We start from the raw sequence: 25,000 nt of genomic DNA, 5'->3' as shown, positions 1-25,000 counted from the left end.
TGTGGGGTATTGTAAATTGATTTTCCTTAGCGATAATTCCTCCTATAACACTTCTTCCTGGCTCGCATCCTGAATCTGAAATACTTTTTAATTCAGACATAACTTTTTGCGTTCTAATTTTAGCAGCTGAAGATCCATGTATGTGCTCATTACATCGTGCGGTAACGAAATCCTTTCATGTATGTATTCTTACTTTGCAAAATCGCTCTACACATCTCCAGTATGTGTTTTTGTTTCATCAGTATTTTTCTTATGTAAGTGGTAGCTGTATTTTCCTCGTCAATAAATTTTTTTCCAACCGGTGTTAGATTTTCTAAATTTGGCCATGGTTTTTGCTTAATTTTGGTAATTATAAAATCTAGGATGTAGTAGACATTTGCAATTCGCACTACTCGAGTAAACTAAATTCTCTGACGTAATTTACTGTTTGCTTTCAAAAATAGTAAACCATTTGTCAAATTTTATATATACTACCTATTTGCTTGTAGGTAATAAGACTGTTCAAATTCGAGAATTGATAAACGAGAAATATTTAGATATGCTAATCTGAAACATGGTTAAATAACTTGGACAAGGCAAAGATCACTGAAATGACGGCCCCCCCCCCCCTCCCCCCTCACACATGCGTTCTTTATTTTACTTTTACTTTAATTTGATGGCTGCTTTCCCGGTCCCATGCAGCAGGGGAACCCCACTCTCTACAGGACCTTCACTGTCGTTTTACCTTATTCGTTCAGAGTATTTAACGTTTCATATCGCGTATTGTTCATTTACTGTTAAATCATCATTGTCAAAGGACTCATGAAATAAGAAAGTCTTCAGTTTCCTCTTGAAAGCCTTAATTCGAATGTTTCGTGGGAGCTTATTATATAGTCTCGGGACCGCATATTTAAAGGCTCCGGAGCCTAAAGTAGACATAAATCTAGGTTCCAACAGTTTGAAGCTATCTGTAACTATTCTCGTGTCAACACGATTTGTTGGCTGCGCAATATGTAGCAATTCTCTTAAGTATTTTGGGCGCCCGGTTTTGGTAACTTGGTGGGTTATTGTACATATTTTGAATTCAATTCTCGCTTTAATCGGCAGCCAGTGTAAATCGCTTCGTATAGGGGTGATCCTTTCTCTAGGTGGGACACCTTTTATCAGTCTTGCTCCTCTGATTATTATGTTTTGTAATTTCTTAAGTTGCACTTTTGGTAAATTGTAGTAGATAGAGTTGCAGTAGTCAATCCTGGTAATAACACAGTTTATCACAAGTTTCTTTACAAAATTTTCGTCCAGGTACTTTTTCATAAACGCAATATTTCTTAGATGATAACTAGCAGTTTTTATTACATTATTTATTTGGGCATTTAGAGACAGGTTACAGTCAAGAAATGCACCTAGATCTCGAACTTTATTAGATATCGGCACCGAGTCATTATTTATGTTTATTTGAATATCACCTAAGTTTCTCACGCTGTTTCTCTTGCCCACCACTATGAATTCAGTTTTGTTTTCATTTAATTTTAGTTGTTTCAGTGCCATCCATTCTCTAACACGATCAAGGATTCGGTTTAGAGTTTCAGTAGTGTCATGTATGTCATTTATGGAGAAGTAAAATTGTGTGTCATCTGCTAATAGTTTGAACTTCACGCCATGTTTTGGGTTAATGCGATGTAAACTTCTGTAAACATCAAAGGTCGAAAAGAACTATATATAACTTTTTATGTTAATGTTTTTAGTGTCTTTTTGAAAGTCTTAGTAGCTATTCAGCTTTGTTAATGCATCCTCTCATTATCAGGTTGATCACAGAACAAACGCCAGAGTAATAAAGAGGAATCTCCTTAAAGTATGGCTTTTATCTTATATCTAACATTTTCTGTTCTTCATGAAAACTTGAGTACACAGAAACTAGAAGAGATGAAGATTCATTTTCCTTGATATTAGTCTCAAGAATCTATAGTCGAACCCTTATCGCACATTTTATTATTCAAATGTTGAATGACTGAACTTTCATCTTAGGGGACGAGAAGAAATAGGGCGATGCTGTATTTTAATCTATCGCCAAACATATGAACGTCTTGTTTTCCCAGCTGGTTATCGGCCATCTTGTGTCTTACCTAATTCTGATTATTATTATTGGTGCAAACAACTTTTTTTTTGCCCCCCCCCCCCCCCCCATTTAAGCAATTGTGGAGGGATACCAGCATATCACACCAGGAACTAGTACCAGATATGTATAAATCACACAAAATAGATGGAAAGTGACGTAGATCATGGGTTTCGTAGGGTGCCGAAGTGTTAAGTGGGGGAAAGCATAAAATTGGCGTTGCATCGTAACCTAACCATAACACCTAATATAAATTAGGGCGCTGGCCTCCTTACTGCTAACTCTTTTAGCCACCTATGACCACCTGCTCCTTAACATGGGCTGCTACACTATGTCATTTAGTGAACCTTGAATAAAACATCTGTGCATTTTCAATTTACCTTAAATACCTTTATGAATAAGTTCTATTCACTAAAAGCACTAACGTCACAATTGGGTACTATTGAGTAACTGAAGGGGTGTCGTAAAATATGGCTGATAAAAAATAGGTAATGATTAAATTAGAGAGAAAAAACAGAAAGATCACAGTAGCTCTTGATGCTAGTGCATGTGAAATAAAAAATTTGAATAATTACTAATCTCTCTCTCTCTCTCTCTCTCTCTCTCTCTCTCTCTCTCTCTCTCTCTCTCTCTCTCTCTCTCTCTCTCTCTTCTATTTACAGATCCTGCGAGCCCCAGTTTCAGACCATATCGAACGAATCTTCGTGTTTACCATGCTATGGAGTTTAGGAGCTTTTCTGGAACTTGACGACAGAGCTAAACTTGAAGAATACATCCGAACAGAGCATCCAACACTTGACCTTCCAGACGGAAGCTGCTGTGAAACATCATCTCTATTCGATTTCACCATTGACGAGAATGGTAGTCTGAAATTTTTTGGTTATAGTTCTATGGAAATAAGAATAAACAGAATTGATACTATATGCGTTTACCGAGCTGTAAACACCTTGACAAAACGAATTAAAAAAAAATGAAAAAAGTTTGAAATTTTTTTTATCAGGAAACGTTTTTGCATCATCCGTTCTTTTATAACTAAATTTATCATTTTTGTATAACTTTGAGAGTTTGTTATGTACATTCAAAGTGATATGTCTTATTTCATGATCAGGAAATTATAAGCTACATTCTCATTGGAAGACTTCTTGAAATAAGGAATATTTTGACTTGTTGACTACACTATGAAAATAGACCTTCACCTTCCTGTTATGATAAGATGGCAGGGTAGAGGATGGAAATTGAAAATGGGTTACTCCATCAATGTTCTATGACCCAACTATACATAACCAGATCCATGTTGCAAAGTTGATCTTCACCATATCAGCCATTCAACGAACCCACGATTTTTTAACTTAACTGGCAGCCCATTCTTTCCCCAATCATGCATTCCAATAATCACCATGGTCATAACAAACTTGATTGTTTATTAAATTTGACGAGCAACTTTTCCTGTCATAAGTAACTCAAGAATGTATTTTTTCATTTTTTTTTTCAAATTACCAGTTTGTCACAGAAGTTATGGAACCTTTTATATATTTAGTTACTGTACTTTCGTAACCAATTATCCAATTTGTGAGTGGTTTCTTACTTCACAACTAGAATAATTGTCAAAGCGCAATTATTTTCTAGTGCAAACATTTCCCGTAGTTTTAACTATGCCTATAAAATTTTTAGAAATTCCACAATTCATAAGATTTGCTGATTAACGAACTGTCAAATTTGAAACTTGTGTGCTCCCGTAGTCTTGATATGCGCAGTGACAACAACCGTCGATATAATTTCTTTCCTGTAACAGGTTTTTGGCAGCACTGGTCAGCGAGAGTGGCAGAATTCGTTTATCCTGATACGGGATCGGCGGAATATACATCCCTTTTGGTTCCAAATGTGGACAATGTCCGGATGGATTTCCTCATACATATAATAGCACAACAAGGGAAGGTATGACTCCACATCTCCTCTATCTACAATATCCCATCCCGCATCTCTCTCAAAGGGAATAAAAAAAGAAAGTCAAATATTTTTTTTCATTCAAATATAGCTTGCATAAGATTCCTTTCTCCCGTCTTTCAACCTTAAAAAATATGAAATTAAAATTTTGATTGAACTTTAACACGTTCACTCAATCTTCTCTCCTCCTCAGATATAAGTGAAAAACAAATCATAATATTACCTAAATGGAAAATTAATAACATACTCAAACTGTCTTTATTATGTCTTTTTTTTTTTTGTCATGGATCAAGAGCTTTTTCTTTTTTTTTTTTTACCAGGGTGTCCTGGTCACAGGAGAGCCAGGTTCTGCTAAGACGGTTACCATCAACGCCTTCATGAAAAAATATAATGCTGAAGATCATCTTTGTCGAAATTTTAACTTCTCCTCGGCTTCTACCCCTCTTTATTTCCAGGTATCTCGGTTATATAAGAGTTTTTATCGTAAACTGTTATCAACAATATATTCGTATTGTCATGCAATATGGTAATAGTTCATGAACCTGTATGTGATGTAATTACTCCAAACAGAATATTTATGAAATGATAAAAACCGACAAAGAAGATATATAATGGAATCTGAATTTATAAAAGACAACGATAATCATTTAACTTTTAGATATACAAATATTCAGTCACATCTTGAAATGAATGAATAGATAAACAAATAAGTATTATATGATTAATGAATCAACGAGTGAATGGAAGTAAAGTTATTTTGAAGGCAACCTAAGAACTTGTATTTAAGGTCATAGTACAGATGGTATGGCAACAGCCCTTTCTTTGAAACACTAATTACATGGACACCATAGGACTTATGCAAATTCATGGGGTATTTAGGATGGGTAATTGTCCATAAAGATTAACCGATACTTCAGTAAAATGTTATAAACCCTTCCCTAAACCTTCACATCTCGCTAAATTTTATTTCCATAATGAGTCCACATCGTAAACCCATATAAGGAATCTATGTGAAATAAAAAAATCATTTAGATTCCCTCTTTTTCGTGGGAAACTATCTTTTAATTTCCATTTTCCTCATCCAAGTAATGATCAAACTTTCATGGTATTCCATAGAATTTGTAATCTGGAATTTTTATTTTTATTCTTTGTCCATCTTTTTATTGTAGATATTTTTAAACCCATACATATCAAGCATTTTCAACGAATATGATTACCCGAGTTTAATCTTCCTTGCTTAAGGGACCCCGAGATTACCAACTTCCATTTGCCTTTGTATCACATAACGACTATACTCTCACCTTAATTTACCTTTGAACTCAAGTAGGGTAAGATGCATACTCTCCCTGAAACATAGTATATAGATTATATGTATGAACCATGACTTTGCTACATTCACTTTTTCTGTACTCATTAATAACCTCTACCATGTGGCCGAGACATGAGTTCGCTTTTATGTCGCTAAATTATTTCCAGTGCCTTAATATATAGTAAGGGAGGTTTCTTTAGGTCCTTGCTTTGCATAACATTATTAATATTCTTACGTTTAGGATCTTAACTAAATATATTATTGCAGTATATAAAAGGCAACGTAAATGGTACAAAGAATAGATTTTTAAAAATCACAGTTTGCTAAATTCGGTTAATGCTGTCATCACTATTTGGCGGAATGCATCGAGAACGTTCCCTTTTTGTGTAATAATTTGGATAGTATGTGAGCCATACAAAATATAATTGATGGAATTCCTTGATTCACATTCGATCCTTTGTACATGTTTATGGTTTTATCGATCACTGAAAAAGGAATCTAGTCAAATTATTTGTCCTTACGTATTTCTAAAGGCGAGATACTAAAAAAAGCATCGAACATTTCAGAGTGAAAATCAAAATCAAGCTTATCATGAGGCTCAATAATAATAAATAAATCTTAGTCTACGCTGCTCTTTTATAATAATCATGAGCATAGATCAGTTTTTATATCATTTTTAATCATTCTGGTTATTTTTACGTATGTTACTGGAACTGCAATTAATATTGATTTCTCTTAACATTGTCAAAATTAAGAGAAAACCCTCTTTCAGAAAACGATTGAGAGTTACCTTGACAAAAGGATGGGCAGCACTTATGGTCCGCCGGCGGGTAAAAAGATGAGCATATTTATCGATGATCTTAATATGCCACACATCAACGACTGGGGAGATCAGGTGAGGATAATTATGCAGTTTCTTAGTCTATGCTGTTGTAGACAGTTTTTACAAAACGTTTAATCAGAGTCAGTATCTAAGTTGTAAATGGATGAATCAAAATCTATATTTTTTGGTATATATATATATATATATATATATATATATATATATATATATATATATATATATATATATATATATACATATATATACATATTTATAAATATATATATATATATATATATATATATGTATATATATATATATATATATATATATATATATATATATATATATATATACTCTGCATATAATAGAAAAAAGTATGGCATACTATTACAAATAGTATTAAGCCGTTTCGCGAACTTTTTCGTAGCAGGCAAACACTAACGCCATTCGATATAGTACTTAACAAATTATGATGGGCCTCTCATTATAATGAGAAGTCCAGTGGCAGAAATCAATCTGTTTTATGAAAAAATATGATAATATAATGACGCCATACTTTTGACATTATGAACTATTTCCTTCACTAAGAATGTACTTCCAACTAATTTGATATCACTTCCAGCCAACGAATGAAATTCTTCGACAAACGATGGAAATGGGTGGATTTTACAGCCTCGAAAAACCAGGGGATTTCACACATGTTGTTGATATACAGTTTTTGGCAGCAATGGGGCACCCAGGTCAGTTAATCGATTACAGAAAAAAAAAAAAAAGAAAAAAAAATTGAATAGGTCTGTGGTTTGCCTAAATTATCATAAGATCTCCTTTTAAGATAATATCTTTTTAGCAAAAATCTTTACATAGATTAAGTTCCTTGCAGATATGTGCCATGCCACTTTTTTTTAGGTTCCATCTAGAATGTTCTCAAAAGTTGTATTAAAAAAGAACTTAACTCTGATGTATCATACTCCCGAAAATGAAACTGAACCTAATCAGGACTTGCTCTTTTTCTAAAAAACCAGTTTCTGAAGGTATTAATTAATATAAAAAACCTCAAAGGAAAGGATCAAGTTTTTCTATTTCCATCAAAAACCCATTTCTTACCATGTGAAATGTAAGAACGTTAGTGCTATGTTAAAATTTAATCAGAAGGGCATTTCTTTTAGTAGTATTCAAAAATTGCTATCATTCATACAGAGATTAAAGTTGTTGCATTTGATTAACAGGTTTCCACGAAAAATTAACAAATTGCTAAAAACAGCATATTTAAAACTGTGCCCCGAATTATGAAGCAAGGGATCTCAATCCCTAAACTACGACATGCATTGTACATAACCTGTTAGATGTTACTAGTCACTTTCATGGATTATTTGATATCGATAAAATATCTTAATGATCATCACCAAGATCCTAGCCTCTAAATACCGACCAACTAGTTCATTTGGTTTTCGGGTGACTTTGATAATTGACATAACGATAGTGTTAAATCGTCGGTTGAGTATTTTTAATCATTTGGGTCGTCTCTTTGTGAAAATGAAAATGCATCTTTTGTGGTAAAGTAAAAATAGAAAACTGGATACTAACAACAATATTCTATATGGTGACAATGGAATGTTACTTTTGTGACAGGGAAAATTTAATTCAGCATAATTCTAAAACAAAATCTACATCATGTCTAGTTTCCCTTCACACTGATTACCTCTCAAAATTCCAAGATCTAATGGCATGGAGTTTATGAGTGCGCGTGTTTATGAGAGAGAGAGAGAGAGAGAGAGAGAGAGAGAGAGAGAGAGAGAGAGAGAGAGAGAGAGAGAGATTCATTGACTGATCCCGTTTTATTCTTCCCTAATGTGAGCAGGTGGAGGTCGGAATGACATTCCGTCCCGACTGAAGAGACACTTCTGCATTTTCAACTCAACTATTCCATCTGAAAATTCTATCAATAAGATTTTTGGCGTTATTGCTAGAGGCCACTTCAGTATTAAAAGAGGCTTCATTCCTGAGGTCCGGGACATGGTCGAAAAATTAGTTCCTCTCACCAGACAACTTTGGTCTTACACGAAGGTGAGGCTACTTATGATTTCATCTAGCCTTTAACACTTAGTTTCAATAATCATAACCAAATTTCACAATCGAATCTCAGTTAGGCGAACAATATCTTTTTTTCTTTTGTCGATTTTTTCATATTCATAGACATAGCTCCATTTATAAATATAGCGACCAGTTTTTGTATTTTTCAAAATTAGTTCAAGAGTACTGTACATTAGAAAACTATATCACCACACTATCTTACAGAACAAACTGTTGCCAACTCCAGCCAAGTTTCATTATGTGTTTAATTTGCGAGATTTGTCTCGCATATGGCAAGGAATGCTTGGGGCGGCAGCTAATGTTGTGACCTCAACCAGCATCCTCTTATCTCTGTGGAAACACGAATGTTGTCGAGTCATAGCTGACAGGTAAATAAGGGCTGAACACTTGCAGTATATGGACTGCACAACCTGCTATATGAATTTTTCACACAACGATCTTGAATATATATATATATATATATATATATATATATATATATATATATATATATATATATATATATATATATATATATATATATATATCAGTATCTATGATTTATCCGGTGGTATTCTATAATACTGTTTCAAAGCATTGCTTACAAATCCCTACCTTGAAAGTATGTCGCATAAGTTTAATTGCATTTATTAAATCCATATATATTCAATCTTATATATGTTGTCATTTACAATAGATTATTATTATACATTTCCTCTTTTTTCATTTATTATTCAAGATTTACATCGCCTAAGGATGTCAAATGGTTTGAAGAAACACTAATAAGTGGAGCTGAGATGGCGCTAGGACCAAAGAAAACAAAGTGTATACTTAAAAAGCACTTTTTTGTCGATTTTCTAAGGTGAGACATATGGGCCCCTTTGCAAAGTACATAAATAGAGACCGATACTATTTGAAATATACAGTAAATAGATGTTCCGTAATGTTTAATGTCAACTTTTATCTTACGCATTATCGATTTTACACAATCAGTAGAAATGTATTTTCCTTCTTAAGTTTTGATATTTCAAAATAATAGCTTCCTTTAAGTACCAAGGAAAATACTCAAGACATTCAATATATGTGTTAAAGATCATTTCTTTTATTAATTCAAAACATTACTTTTATACCTACATAAACGATTAAATGAATTATAAAAAGTCCAGTAGAGAGTAGGGTTCTCCTGAAGTTTAGAACCAGAAAAGCAGCCGTTAAAGTAATTAAAGTATACACTAGTCAAGGAATTATCAAGTCGTGGTTATTTGCAAAGTTGCTAGTCGCTCTCTTCCTCTGCTATTTTAGAGATGCCCCTGAACCAACCGGTGACGAAGCAGAAGATCTTGATATGGAGATGCCGAAAGTATACGAACCAATACCATCCTTCCAGACACTAGAAGAAAGGCTTCAGATGTTTCTTTCTCAGTATAACGAGATCGTTCGAGGTGCTGGAATGGATCTCGTCTTTTTCCAAGATGCCATGATACATCTAACAAGGGTAAGAAGGTTTTATTTTTACATATTAATAAGTTTTATATTATTCATCTTCACTTCATTATTATTATTATACATTTTTTTTATCAGCCTGTGTTTTAGAACGGATTTCCACTAATAGACTATTTGATTTTTTCTAAAACTTATTAAAAAGAATGCTATATCAGAACACACACAAAACACACACACACACACACACACACACACATATATATATATATATATATATATATATATATATATATATATATATATATATATACATACATATTTAATGTATTATGTTTTTCCGTTAATACTTTTTGTCTGATCAATTCTTGCTATGACTATGAACATTGCAATCGAAGAATATCTTGGCATACATTCATGTTTTACAGCCATTATTTCGCCAGAGAATACAGTATCAATATCATACACAATATGTATTTTGTTCTTCCATTATTGAAATATTCTTCAAGTGTCCGCTTGTGAAAGGGTTGCGGAAGCTTCATATTTTAATCAAGATTGTTCAAAATGTTCATTCCCTGTTTCTAAACGATAATATTTATGAGGATATATTGCTCGGCTGGTTTCCATCCAAATTCCACTTACAACTTTTCTATTTGTACATCAAGACTGAACGTCTGTTACCATCTATTTCTAGAAATAACCTAGTAATATGGAACATAGTAACTTTGTTCTAGGCACTCTAATTTAGTAAAAGAATTTTTTTGATTTTTCTGCTAGAATTCCAAGCTCAAAGAATGCGGGAAAAGATACTAATTTTAAAAGCAAAATGAAATTTTAATGACAAGTAATTACTCTCATAAAATTCAGTGATCAAAAAATTAAAGTAAAAACCAACTGTAACATTTATTCGATAGGAGAATTGTAATAAAACAAAAAAAAATTAAAATCTCAACATCTGAACAATATGGGTGAGCGTGAAGGAGTCATGAGGCCTCTTAGAGCAAATATTAGCGGAACCACTTTACAATGTATAAAAAGAATGTAGTTTGAGCTAGGCTCATGCTTATGTTACCCTACATAAATGTAACTTTTGACATTCTGATAACTTTGGCTTATCTTTGAAAGATTACATATTAAGAAAAAAAAAAAACAATCCCTTCTTGAAAAATATGTTCTATTTTAATGTCATTGCATTGCTTTATGAGCTTTAGCGGTCATGCTTATTTCCTGAATTAACTGTGTTTCGTCCAATCAACAACTTCGGTCTTTTCTAGCAACAAGGATGCCACACTGTCTCCTTGCCGGTAACGGGATGGGACATTTCACCGCGGCCATTTCGCCGTGGCCATTTTGCCGTGGCCATTCAGCTGCATTCTATTTCACCGCATATATACTGATTTATAATAAACAGAGAGAGAGAGAGAGAGAGAGAGAGAGAGAGAGAGAGAGAGAGAGAGAGAATATATAGTTTTATTTATAACTAAAAAGGTAAAAATTTTTGTGTAGTAGTTCAGTAGTTTTAAGTTATTTACATTGATTTCAGTAACTTGTGGTAGCTCGGTATTTTGCAGTTATTAAGGCATTTATCTTTACTTGTGATACCAGACAACTTTAAAAACTTATTCTGTAACCAATTGTATCGAAGAACAGTTTTTATTAGCTAATAGCTGCAATACGTCATGTAGAATTGTAATATTTGGAGGAAAAGGGAATTGCAATTTTCTTAGTTAAGCAAAGAAAGTTATTTGTTGGTGGGGCTTTCAAAATTTGCACACCTTTATTCAAACAAGTATGTTATTTTAGGGAATATTTGTGGAGGTGTGTTCCCTTTGCAAGGCGCCAGTTAGGTGATAACTGAGAGGCAAGGTGAATGCAACTAAACTTTATTAAACAATCATCGAGTTTTTTATACAGCGACTTGCGAGCAAGAAACCTCACAAAAATTCAAACATGAAAAAGCTTGTGCTAGCATGAAAATACGAGATGATCTATTAACAGTGCAGGGAAGAGTAAGTGATAATATAAAAAATCAAAACCGTTACAGTGTGCGAACGTGTATGGCTTCCCCCCTAAAATGACATACATATGAAATGGGGTACCCTGCTCTAGAGAGACGTACTGTAGGCAGGTCATTTACCAGGAAAAATGCAATTTTATAGGTGGTCAATGAAGACCCAGTCTTCTTTGCCACGAATGTTGATGCAGAAAGCCTTCGGAGTAGACAGATCACGAGGAAAGGACCGATGTAAGGGGGTATTAGTGGTGGCTTGCTAGTGTTGTTGCCCAGGAAAATGTGCATTGCCAAATTCAAATCTATCGGTATGTGTTGCATAGCTGGAGGTTTGTAAGTCTGATGGCATGGAGTAAATTTTCCCACAAAGTGACGTTAGGCGCAGGAGATTGTCGGATGAGGTCGCAGACGGAAAAAATTTATCAGGGACAATCAACGGGTTGCTATATACCATTTCAGCTGCCGAGACATTCAGGGCATCTTTAGGAGTGGTTTTTAGTCCCGGAAGACCCAGGGAATATGGGTAAACCAGTTGAAGTCCTTGCAGTGGCATATTAAAGCTGTTTTGAGGGTGCGGTAAAATGGTTTAACCTTTTTCTTGGCAGCGGGGTTGTAGGCATTTGTCTGATGTAGGTTGATTCCCAGGAAATAAGCTAATGATGTCTACAATTTAGAGGTGAAAGTGGTACCCTTGTCAGAAGTAATATGCTCAAAGATACCAAATCTCGCTATCCATCCTGAGAGTAAGGCAGATGTACACGAGGGGGACGTTGCAGTTTCTATGGGAAAGGCTTCAGGCTAACAAGTGCAGCTGTCAATGACGGTAAACAGGTAACAATGTCCTTGTGATGTGGGTAGGGGACCTACAACATTGACGTGGATGTAGGCAAAGCGCCGCTGAGGTTGAGGAAAGGTGCCCACTCTTGAATCCTTGTATCGATGTACTTTTGAGGTTTGGAATGAAGTACAGGCACGGACCCAATCCTTAGCCTCCTTAGTAATGCCATGCTAAATGAACTTCGTCTTCAGTAGCTGGGCAGTAGAATGGTGCGAGGGATGTGAAGGGCCATGAATGAAATCAAATACCTCTCAGGTCATGGGAACAAGTATCCACGGTCAAGGTCTACCAGCACTGACGTCACAGAAGAGGGTGGGATTGGAGTCATCAAGAGAGACGTCTTCCCAATGGAGGGATATGCAGGCTGTCCTACATGCTTGGTGCTTTGTATCTTTTCGTAGGGCTTCTACCAAAGCATTGTAATCCAATCTCAGGTGAATGGCAGCCGATGTGTTTCTTGACAGGGCATCGGCAATGGATTTATTTTCCCAGGAACGTGTTGAAGGGTACAATTGTATTCAGCCACCACGGAGAGATATCAGCGTTGACAAGCGACCAGGCATCGGACTTTCAAGTGAAGGCATGCACTAAAGACATGTGGTCCATGCGAATGATGAAGGGCATACCTTCCAAGAAGTGGCGAAAGTGACAGACAGCCAAGTGCACCATCAGCAATTCATGGTTGAAGAGAGAGGAGCAGCGGTTGATAGGGTATTCCCTGCATTGCAGAAGGCTGCTTATTGTAGGGGACTTAACTTCAGGTCTTTTGGCTTGCCCTTGAGGGAGGCGTAGAGTGGTGGCTGGCTGGAAACTGTGATAATAGTTGATTATGCCCAAGAATTTTTGCAGTGCTTTGAGAGTCGAGGGCGTGGGGGAGTTCTGAACGACTGCTACCTTCCCAGGGAGTGGATGGACTCCTTTACGAGTGATGTGGTGCCCCACGAACGATACTTCGTTGGCGCCAAAAGTACACTTGTCGTATCGGACTATAAGGCTGTTCTGTTGTAGGCGGTCGAGCAAAATGCATTGATGATGTAGGTGTTCTTCTTTGGAGGAAGAGAACACAAGTAACATACTCAGAAGGGGAGGTACCGTATGATGCTATCCATGAGACATTGAAAAGTGGCCCCAGCATTACGAAGGACAAAATAGAAGTGATTCAAGGTATATGTACCAAAGGGGGTCGTGATGGTGGTCTTGTGGATGTCTTCTGGGTTCATGGACACATGATAATCCCCTTCAAGAGGTCGAGTGTGGACAAAACTTTCCCTTTATGCAAGTAGGAGGTCACATCGGCATTGTATGGAGGGGTTGGGCATCTGTATCCTACCGCATTCACGTCAGCTTCGGTTGATGTTGAATAGTTGTCCACTTCATCAGGAGTGGAGACATGGATGGAGGTCTCAAAGGCTGGTAAGTGGCTGTCCATAAGACCATCGATTTTGGTCATCAAGACCTTCATGGCAAAATATCACCATCAGGGATGGCAGTGCATACAGGTTAGGGTAGGCGCCGTGCCCTTTGCAGATTCACTTCACGAGGAGAGCTGTCTGCGGCAGGTTACAGGCGAGTGATACTGGTCACTTTCCTGAGGGCCAGGGAAGCCTTTTGATTCCCCAATAGTTGCTGAGATAACTGAAAATGTTTCGCTATGTGGGCAGCTGACGATGGCAACTGCTACTCCATAAGGTATGATTTGAGGGCGTCATAAGTTATTGAGGTGCCCCCTTGCTTTCTCGGCCAATCGAAGATTTTCTGGAAAGTGTCCTTGAAGATCTCCCCAAATCGTATTCTGCTTTGGAGCTTAATTTAATCACGCCCTTGATGCAAAACTGGACGAAGGACAGTATTTTCAGGGGTGTGGCGTTGATAGTAGAGTCAGTGTTAGAGGATGGCATCATCAAACAGTAAGACATAGCAGTGAGTGGAAAGGCGGGAGGGAGCTGGACACTCCGGTGGTCACCAATGTGCGGAGTGCCTGTTAGGTGATAACTGAGAGGCGAGGTAAATGCAACTAAACTTTATCAAACAATCATCAAGTTTTTATACAGCTACTTACAAGCAAGAATTTCACAAAATTCAAACAGGAAATAGCTTGTCCTAGCATGAAAACACAAGATGATCTATTAACAGTGCAGGGAAGAGCGCGTGATAAGATAAAAAATCAAAACCTTAACAGTGTACGAGCGTGTATGAAACACGTGTGGTACATCCCACTGATCTACTTTTACTTCCAAACAAATTATGCATAACATATGATAAATTATTTGAAATGATTTTGGAATTAAAGCCTGAATACTGCCCTGACAAGGTTGACTACAACTTCAAACTGACTAATTTCAAAAGTTTCGATCTGATTTTTCTTTTCACTGCAATTCATGGATGTTTTTTTTACTTGGTTCAACATATGAAAAAATATATTGATAGTTTGGGACACTTACAAAGGTATAATAATGATTTGGATTTATTCCTATAAGCAACATTGAAAACACAATTGAACATGTAGCTGTTGCCCTTCCGGATGAATTGCAACCACACCTGGACTGGTTTGAGGACAACTACGTAAGTAGAAGATTGTGAAAAGGAAATGGTAGACGTCAGCTGCTTTTCCCAGTTGAGATGTGGAATTTATATGATAATTTTAAACAGCGATGGAAGAACCAATAAATAATTAAGCCGAAGTTGCTCACAGGGGGTTGCAGTGCCAAGTAAGAGTAGAGCATCCTGTGATTTGGAAATGTATAGACTGTTTACGAAAAGTTGAGAGAGGGAGGGATTTATACTAAAAGTAATTCGTAGCAATGGACATAGTAATCCACTGAAATGAAAGAAATCAAGGAAGCAGGCAGTCGAATACAAACGGTTGTGAGACTTGTTGAAATAGATTATGTAGGGTATTTACAAGGCATTGCCCATAATTTTAGATAAGTTTAATTTTTATTGTATTCCTTTTACTGTTTTCTTAATTTTTAACACTTTATTTACAAAAAAAAAAATATTTTTTTATCTTTATAATGACGTAATGAACATATAAATATTTAACACAATTTCTTACCTTTCCAACACTTCCTTTGAATATTTTATTTTTGTAGTCTTTTTAATATACTGACGATAATAGTATTCTTAATATTTTGTACGGTTTATTAAATTTTAAAATCTTTCTTTGCGCAAAATGCTTTCCATTGCTTATATTTTTTATAATGCAGAGATAATGATAGTATTAAAGATATTAGATACAATTTATGACTTAATTCCTCATTATAATTACTACTATATTCTCTCTCTCTCTCTCTCTCTCTCTCTCTCTCTCTCTCTCTCTCTCTGGTCTGCGAGTCTGATCTGCGGTTAATTAGCCCGCAGCTAAATGACTGCGTCGAAATGGCTGCGGTGAAATGTTCTAAACCCACCAGTAATATTAACGAAGCACTTCTTACCCATTCTCTGGAAACTGAATTACCCGTCAGCTTACCATATCACTGATCTTTACCCGTGGAAAAAAAAAAAATAGCCATTTCAGTGCACAGTCATTTCAAAGACCTTCCATAATACTTGAGAAAAGGAATCAAAACTGGGCTCATTATAAAAAAAAAAGTAAGCTTTTTGCCATTTGATCCTTGTGTCCGAAATACAAATTTTTGCATAAGTAATACTCAAACATGAGATAGATCACCAGATATTGAATTGGAATGTAGAACATTTTTATGAAAATATTTGTTTTTAAATGACAGGTAGCTAGGTAAGTTGATAGGTAACGGGATATATATATAGGATTTTATGATGAAATTCTACCATTTAATATCCTTTTTTGTTTATCTTTTAGATTTCTCGCATCATTCGCAATCCTGGTGGAAATGCTCTTTTGGTCGGGGTGGGCGGTTCCGGTAAGCAGTCGTTAACCAAACTAGCATCCTTCATAGCTGGTTACAAGACTTTCCAGATCACATTAACAAGGTAAATTGCAAAAATCAAGATTATATAGGAGAGGAATATTATATCTAAAGAGAAATGTATTGTCTTTCCTATCTCCCGACATTTTCTCTTATTACGTCTCTTTTAACGCTGTTTGTTATCAAATATGAAAGAATTTGACTAATCTTTGTGTCACGAACTATTCTTTAATATGCAGGAATGAATATCTTTTCCATCGTGACTTACATGATACTTAAGAAACAGTAATTTTCAAATTCGCGTTCCAAGATGTGAAAAAAATCTTTAAATATTCTAGCAACGTGTTCTTCCTTCTAAGTACATCAGTAACATTTAATTGGAAACGCAGAAACTTTATTTTTGTCCCCTGGGGAATTATTTGATCATAAACCGGACGACTGACAATGTAGAACTTTTATCTAACAGTGAGTGTGTTTAATACACACTCACCACATTTTTATCTGTGCTTTTTGGCTAACGTGGGTATAATATTTTTTTTACAGAGACTATAAAGATTTCTTGTCATAGTACATAAATATTCTCTTAACCTGATTTTCTTCTTTGTGTGAAAGATCCTATAATACAGCCAATCTCTTAGAAGATTTGAAAGTCCTCTACCGTACTTGTGGCATACAAGGAAAGGGAACAACTTTCATATTCACTGACCAAGAGGTGAAAGAAGAAGGATTTTTAGAATACCTGAACAATGTGCTCTCATCAGGTAGGAAATGTTCACCGTCATATACTGTACTGTATATCCCAAGGAAAAATAAGTGCTGTAAGGAAATTATTAGTATTTTTTTTTTTCTTATTTGTACGTTAACTATACTGATCTCACCAGGTATATTCTCCATTCGTTAGTCTACTGATTTTCTGACACCATAGATGTTCAGTTCCAATTCGCTTGTTATATGAAATTTCAATATAGTAAATGTATTTGATTATGATAGATCTCCCTTCCATTAAACATAATAAGTACATTCGTTTGTAGAGCAGTGAAAGTATATTAATTGTTGATTTTCCTGTAGCAATAGAAATACTCTGAGGCATATACCACTGAAAGATAATAACAGGGCAATCCATGTTAATCAGCCTCTGCTAGCTTTATTTTTACGTAACCATATCAGAATGTTAAATTTCATCCTAACTCTCCGAAGGTATGGTGAGCAACCTCTTCAACAGAGATGAACAGGGTGAGATTGTGGGTGAGCTGATTCCAATTATGAAAAGAGAACACCCAAGACGGCCTCCGACTCCAGAAAATGTGATGGATTTCTTCCTGACCAGAACTCGTCAGAATCTACACGTAGTTCTTTGTTTCTCTCCGGTAAGAATATATTTTCTTCTTTTTGTGAGCTCCTAGAGCTCATATTCAGCTTTCCTATTCAACAGAATTTGCACTGAGCTCCATATAAAAGAAAATATTTATAATTTGTTTTTAATTATTAATTTTCTTAAAAGAATTGTGGTTAAAATTTGGTGATATGGTTCATCCTTTTAATTTAGTACAACTGAAAGTAATAGCAAGTTATAAAAAAAAAAAACATTCACGTTGTGTACGGTACGTTTATCTACTATACAAGCCAGTGTTATAATATTTGTGCGAGACTGTCATAATTGATGCTACTTTAGTAGTAGATTGTTCTCCTAAGAAAAAAAGTTACATATATTTTTTTCTAATTTAAATAGTTTCTATGAAAAAAATTAATATTACATTATAGATAATCTACTGTATAAAGAGAAAGTAAAATGATAGGATGGGAGATCGCTTAAATTTCAAATATATAAATAATGTTCTGGAAAAACAGATCGGCGAGAAATTCCGAAATCGAGCTATGAAGTTCCCCGGACTCATCAGCGGTTGTACCATCGACTGGTTTCAGCCTTGGCCAAAAGAAGCGTTGGTTGCAGTCGCCCAGCATTTCCTGGAGAGTTTCGAGGTCATCAGCACTCCAGAAATCAAGTTAAATCTTGTTAAATGTATGGGTGCCATTCATGATCATGTAGCACAGCTCTGCACAGACTATTTCCAAAGGTGAGTTTTTCGCCTAAATTATCCGTTCTTTTATTACTTTTCCTTCGTCTGTGACAGCAAATAGATACATAAAAGTGTAGCTGGATGTAGATATCAAGAGTAATATAGCCATCTTTAATTTACTGGTTTTGTCCAAGAATTCATGGTCGCATTTGGTCTCATCTAGCTATTAATACATCTCTTACAAAAGAGATACTTGAAATTATAGCCAAAATTATTAAACAAATTATCTCATTTTTCGGTCACGAAATAGTGTTATTTCTAGTCGCGTATCATTTCCTGATATAGCTAGCAATAACAGAAAAGTGTTCTATGAAAATATCGTGTTACCAGTAAGTTATGAAGAGTGTATAACTAGAAAGAGTCTTAGTGTAAGTTTATTCATTTTCCTAAAATCAGAGGTTAATAAGATCACCCTGACAATTAAAATCATGAAGTGGAATGGAAGCTAAAAGAATGAAGCATGGCATCTGATTATTTTTTGTAATAAAAAGGTAAATTCGAGGCGAATTAAAAAGGAAAAATCAAAGACAAAAAACTCTAGTCCTTTTCATCATCACTTTATGAAACGAAAGTAGAACCTGAGACTCAATTATGAGAGCTATACTCCAAATAAATAATGTTAGGATTAGTATAAAATTTTAGCGGTGGTGTCATATAAATAGGCAACTATAAGAAAAGCATACCTCTCTGAGGCAGAGGCAGAAATTTTCACGATGTGATCTCTCCAAGAAAACTTTGAAGCAACGTGAATAGCAAGCAATTTCACAGAATGGAGAAATTGAAAATCTAATTGAAATTCTGTACATGGATCTTATGAAGAAACTATTGTTGAGCCACAGAACTCTTTCAAGTTACAAAATCCCCATTATTGGTAACAGATGACGTTCAACTTCAATTTAATGCATCTGAGGTACCATGGTTGACCAGTTTTATCCGACATTTTGTTTTTAGTCAGTTGAGTTATATGAGATTCCTTTTTTTATATACATATACTGTTATAAATATATTGCATATGGAAAAATACATTAAGAGAAGTTTGAGGGAATATTTTGAACAATTATTGAATACTGAAAATGAGCGAAAGAAACTTAAAGAATGACAGGGAACGTGACGAAGTGAATAACAGGCACATGAGTATATCAGAAAGAGTAAATCAGATACTGAATGATGCAAAAAGAAGAGCTTAGATAATGGGGAGGCCACTGCCACAGTCAAGGGCCTACTTACATGTTTTTTTTTTTTTTTCTTTTTTTTTCTTTTCCATCATTAACATCCAGTTGCACATATCCTAGCAGCAGCCCCAAATCTTGTGTGGTGTGGTGGTAGAACAACTGAAAAGAAAAGGCATCATCAGTGGCAGTTGAGGGCTTTGGTTGGGTCACGTGCATGGGGCGGCATAGGTGGGTGGTGGGTAGCTTCATCACTATCCAAGGTGGGCATCGATGTCCTTCAGATGTCACCTCAAATTCAGTTGTTGGTGTATGGTTGCCCTATCCTTCAGGAGTGGAGTTGTTGATGGAGCTGTTGAGGATTGGGAAGGGGCTGTCCATAAGGGTGTCAGTGACGGGATTCAGTTTACCAGGGATTTGTTGAATGGTACAGTTGTATTCAGAAATGGCAGATATGTTGGCATTGACAGGCATCTGACTGTCTAGCGAAGGTGTGCAAAAGGTCCATGTGGTCCATGTGAATGATGAAGGACGTACTCTCTAAGAAGTGGCAGAAGGGACAAATAGCCAAATACAGTACCAGAGTAACTGGACTCCATCTTTGAAAGTTTTCTACTGAAGAAGGCCAAGGGTGGCGCCTTGGGAGGAGGTTAGAGGGGCTAGTAATAGTTCCTGCTGGCTTATGGTCGCCCGAGGAGAATGATGTAGATCGTCTCAGGGGAGACCTAAAACAGAACCTATGATTAAATAATTAGGACCATTTTAGATTCTTCGATAAATTCTTGAGAAGAAATTTAGTTACACTAAATCTCGTACAATAGAGCTAGGATGTTTTCAGGAACGTCGCCTATTCAAAGCCAGGCTGAACTACCTGTTATTTTTTTTTTTTTTTTTTTTTTAAATATGAGATCCTAACTAACTATTTTTGGTGAAAAGAAAAACGGGGGAATCAATCCAATCGCTCTCAAAGTTGATGATGTGTTAATAAAGAAAAATATTTTAATTTATCAATGTATGTTCAAAGATATATTTTTATGGATTCCAGTGTTCATGCTCTAAGCACTTTCAAAACTTCAGTAAGTTTTCCCATTATGTCGCAAAATTTTCAGTAAATGTTAATAATCAATATCAATAATCTTTTACTGAATTCGTACTTTCTCTCTCTCTCTCTCTCTCTCTCTCTCTCTCTCTCTCTCTCTCTCTCTCTCTCTGGCCTCGTGTCGTTTCTTTAACGCGTTTAATCCTTGAATCGGACGAGGGGAGAGGAATGTGAGCGTTCTCTAACAATAGAGAAAACCCTTTCTAGCTTTAACACGATTATGTAGTTATTTATTATTCAAATTAAGCTATAAAAGCTGTAGGGGCTCGACGAGGTAATCCTTACCCCACTTAGTTGAAACAATTCCGAAGATTACGACATCCCTAGCACCAACGTCATCCTATATGTCCCAAATTCATAAATCAAATCATTCTAAGATATCTTTATAAGGTAGTCTCTCTTCTCCTCAGGTATCGACGCGCTGCACATGTTACTCCCAAGTCGTTTCTTTCCTTTATAAATATTTACAAAAAAGTCTACAGTGAGAAGGAGGAGGACATCGGGGAATCGGCAACACGTATGACATCAGGACTGGATAAATTGAAGGAAGCCTCAAAAGAAGTCGAACGTTTAAGAGAGGATCTTGCCGTAATGGAGGAAGAACTCGCCGTGGCCTCGGAGAAAGCTGACAAGGTTAGTAATCAATATAACGATTCATATTTAGCGTGAGCGACTTTATTAGTTCGACTAGCTACAACCCTAGTTGAGAAAGCAAGATGCTTATAAGCCCAAGGTCTCTAATAGGGAAAATCAGCCTAGTGAGACAAGGATATATGGAATTAAATAAACAATATCAGAAGTAATGAAAAGATTAAGATAAAATATTTAAGAAAAAATATTAACAACATTAACACGTATAATTATTATATATACTGAAATAGACTTATGTCAGCCTGTTCAACATAAAAACATTTGCTGCGAGTTTGAGCTTTTAAATTTCTACTGATTTAACTACCTGATTAAGAAGATCATTCCACAACTTGGTCACAGTTGGAATAAAACTTCTAGAATACTGTGTAGTATTGAGCCTCATGATGGAGAAGGCCTGAATATTAGAATTAACTGCATGCCTAGTATTACAAACAAGATGTAACTGTCGAGGAAGATCTGAATGTAAAGGACGGTCAGAATTATAAAAAATCTTATGCAACATGCATAATGAACTAATTGAACGACGTTGCCAAAGATTAATATCTAGATCAGGAATAAGAAATTTAATAGACCGTAAGTTCCAGCCCAACAAATTAAGAAGAGAATCAAAAGCTGAAGACCAGACAGGAGAACAATTCTCGAAACAAGGTAGAATGAAATAATTAAAACACCTCCTCAGAATAGATTGATCACCAAAAATCTTAAAAGACTTTCTCAATAAGCCAATTTTTTCTGCAATTGAAGAAGACACAGACCTAATGTGTTTCTCAAAAGTAAATAAGCTGTCGAAAATCACACCTAAAATTCTAAGAGAGTCATGCAAAGTTAAAGAAACATTATCAATGCTGAGATCAGGATGTTGAGGAGCCACTGTCCTTGACCTACTTACAATAATACTTTGAGTTTTGCTAGGATTCAACTTCATATCCCATGATTTGCACCATGTACTAATTTTAGCTGGATCTCTATTAAGGGATTCAGCAATCCTAGATCTACATTCAGGCGATGGAATTGATGTAAAGAGAGTAGCATCATCTGCATATGCAACAAGCCAAATCACATGTCACGTGTATATAGTATGAAAAGTAATGGGCCAAGAACACTACCCTGTGGAACACCAGATATCACATCCCTATACTCACAATGGTGCCCATCAGCAGCAACTCTTTGAGATCTATTACTTAAAAATTAAAAAATTATGCAACAAAATGACACACCCACTCCCAACTGTTTGAGTTTAAAAACAAGGGTCTCATGATTAACAAGGCCAAAGGCAGCACTAAAATAAACCTATTAAGACGTTTTGCCAGAAGGCACTCAAAAACTTTAGATATTATGGGAATTAGGGAAATTGGGCTGTAATCAGTTGGACTTGAGCTACCACAAACACATTTATATAGTGGAGTAACATTACCAATTCTCCAACAAGTCTAAAAGCTCCTCTTCTTGCTAACTTGCGCAAAATAATATATAACTTTGGAGTTAAGAAATCTGTAGTCTTTATAAAAAACAAAGGAAAAATACCATTTCGATCTACACCTCCATAAGAATCAAGGCCCATCAACAGAACTTTAATTTCACGAGATCAAAAAGCCTAACTAGTTAGTTTAGCCTCAGGAAAAGCTCGAGTTTCTCATTACTCTGTTTACTGTCAAACACATCAGCCACAGCCAAAAGGGTTGCCTTTTCCTTTGGACAGTGAGTGACTGAGCCATCTGGTTTCAGTAAAGGAGGAACTGTTGCATCTACACCAAAGAGTGCAGATTTATGGGTAGTCCACCACTTATGTTCTTGGGTTGTACCAGAAAGGGTGTCTTTTATGGTTAGATTATATTCCTTTTCAGTTGAAGCATAAACTCTCTTAGCAAAAGTTCTAAGCTGAGTATTATTATTTCAGGTCAAATGTAATCTGTTACCCATCCAAAGATGAGAGGCCTCCTGCTTCTCGAAATAAGCATGTCTACAGTCATCATTGTACCATGGTTTGTCCTCCACTCAGTACCTTAGCACACAACAAGGGATATGCTTATCAATTACGTTAACTAGATTCTTATACAGAGGGACAACAGGATCAACACTACTATACAATTGTGACCAATTCAAGCCCAAAAGATCATGCAAAATCCCATTCAAGTCTGCTTGAGATTTCATATAAATTTTACATGAGTATGATACATCAGGGCGAGGCTGCTCAATCTTCACTACTAATGAAATCACGGCATGATCAGATGTCCCGACAGGAGAACCAACCTTACTTGTTATAACGTCAAGGGAGTCAGTGTACACGAGGTCCAAGCAGTTACCAGACCTGTGAGTAGCTTCACTTATGATTTGCTCACAGCCTGATTCATAGGAAAAGTCTAAAGCTCTTAAGCTGCGGCGATCAGTAGGAGAAACAGAACTTAACCACTCCCTATGGTGAGCATTGAAATCATCAACAATGACAAAAGAGGCCTTTCTGTCATCTCTTTGTATCAGCCCTAATGGTAAGATTACAACCGAAGATAGAATCATCCATCACTGGATTCCAGTAGATCGAACACAAATAGAAGTTGTTATGCCTGCCACAAACTCTTATTACCTGAATCTCATGACATCCACATTCAGAGCAGGGCTTATGAGAAGCAGGGTACTCAGGCTTGATCCCATTCCCCTGGCCCTAGGAATGGCATCACGTTTCAACATTATTAGATTCATAAAACCAGTTATAAAGAGCTCAGATGAGTGCCTCATATTAGAAAACAAAGTTTCTGGGCACAAAAGAATATCATACTGTCTGGACGCAACTGTAAGGAATTGAATATTTACATTAAGACCGCGAATATTGCAATACAATAGACGACATTGACGAAATCTAGGAAACACTGGGCCCAGATTTCGCTAAATGTCTCCAGACAGCATAAGAATTAATGGTAATAAATAAGATAAATCATACTTGAAAACTAAATTAACAAGAATAATAGCAAAAACAACATGTAGAGAAATATAAAGTAATTGAACAAACCCATAGACTACAGAAAAAAGTCGGAAACACTGGTGAACATGGCGGAGCCGATACACCATGCAAGGCTAAATAAACTCCAGAATCGCCACTTCAACTGAAGGAAGGACAGTAAGGATGGTTTTGAGAAGAAAAAGAATCAGATAAGGAAAAGACAACCTCTTGATAAACCACCAGGCATCCATGGCCCTTTTATTAAACCTGCCTAACACACCATTTAAAAAAAAAAAAAAAACAAGAGGAAAAAATAAGTTAGAATAGTGTGCCCAAGTATACTCTCAAGCAAGAAAACTCCTACCTAAGAGGGTGGAAGACTATGGTACCGAGGCTATGGCACTACCCAAGACTAAAGAACAATGGTTTGATTTTGGAGTGTCCTTCTCATAGAAGAGCTGCCTACCATAGCTAGTCTCTTCTACCCTTACCAAGAGGAAAGTAGCCTCTGAATAATTACAGTAGAGTAATTAGCCCCTTGAGCAAAGAAGTGTTTGGTAATTTCAGTGCTGTAAGGTGTATGAGAAAAGACGAGAATCTGTGAAGAATAGGCTAGATTATTCTGTGTATGTGTAGACAAAAAAAAATGAG

General features: G+C 35.9%; 1 protein-coding gene across 1 annotated transcript in view; it reads left to right on the top strand.

Moving 5' to 3' along the window:
• Positions 1 to 25,000, top strand: part of LOC137618319 (dynein axonemal heavy chain 5-like) — a 328,916-nt gene that overhangs the window by 223,741 nt on the left and 80,175 nt on the right. Inside the window, exons 48-61 of the mRNA XM_068348490.1 lie at positions 2,755 to 2,953; positions 3,885 to 4,027; positions 4,357 to 4,491; positions 6,118 to 6,240; positions 6,794 to 6,911; positions 8,030 to 8,235; positions 8,467 to 8,630; positions 8,981 to 9,103; positions 9,544 to 9,736; positions 16,351 to 16,481; positions 17,030 to 17,178; positions 17,615 to 17,784; positions 18,266 to 18,492; positions 21,174 to 21,396. Of these exons, the coding sequence (XP_068204591.1) occupies positions 2,755 to 2,953; positions 3,885 to 4,027; positions 4,357 to 4,491; positions 6,118 to 6,240; positions 6,794 to 6,911; positions 8,030 to 8,235; positions 8,467 to 8,630; positions 8,981 to 9,103; positions 9,544 to 9,736; positions 16,351 to 16,481; positions 17,030 to 17,178; positions 17,615 to 17,784; positions 18,266 to 18,492; positions 21,174 to 21,396 (2,304 nt within the window). The remainder of the gene's footprint in view (positions 1 to 2,754; positions 2,954 to 3,884; positions 4,028 to 4,356; positions 4,492 to 6,117; positions 6,241 to 6,793; positions 6,912 to 8,029; positions 8,236 to 8,466; positions 8,631 to 8,980; positions 9,104 to 9,543; positions 9,737 to 16,350; positions 16,482 to 17,029; positions 17,179 to 17,614; positions 17,785 to 18,265; positions 18,493 to 21,173; positions 21,397 to 25,000) is intronic.

This window comes from Palaemon carinicauda, chromosome 2, assembly GCF_036898095.1.
Source record: "Palaemon carinicauda isolate YSFRI2023 chromosome 2, ASM3689809v2, whole genome shotgun sequence".
Taxonomy (NCBI): domain Eukaryota; kingdom Metazoa; phylum Arthropoda; class Malacostraca; order Decapoda; family Palaemonidae; genus Palaemon; species Palaemon carinicauda.
This window is presented reverse-complemented; position numbering and strand designations above follow the sequence as displayed.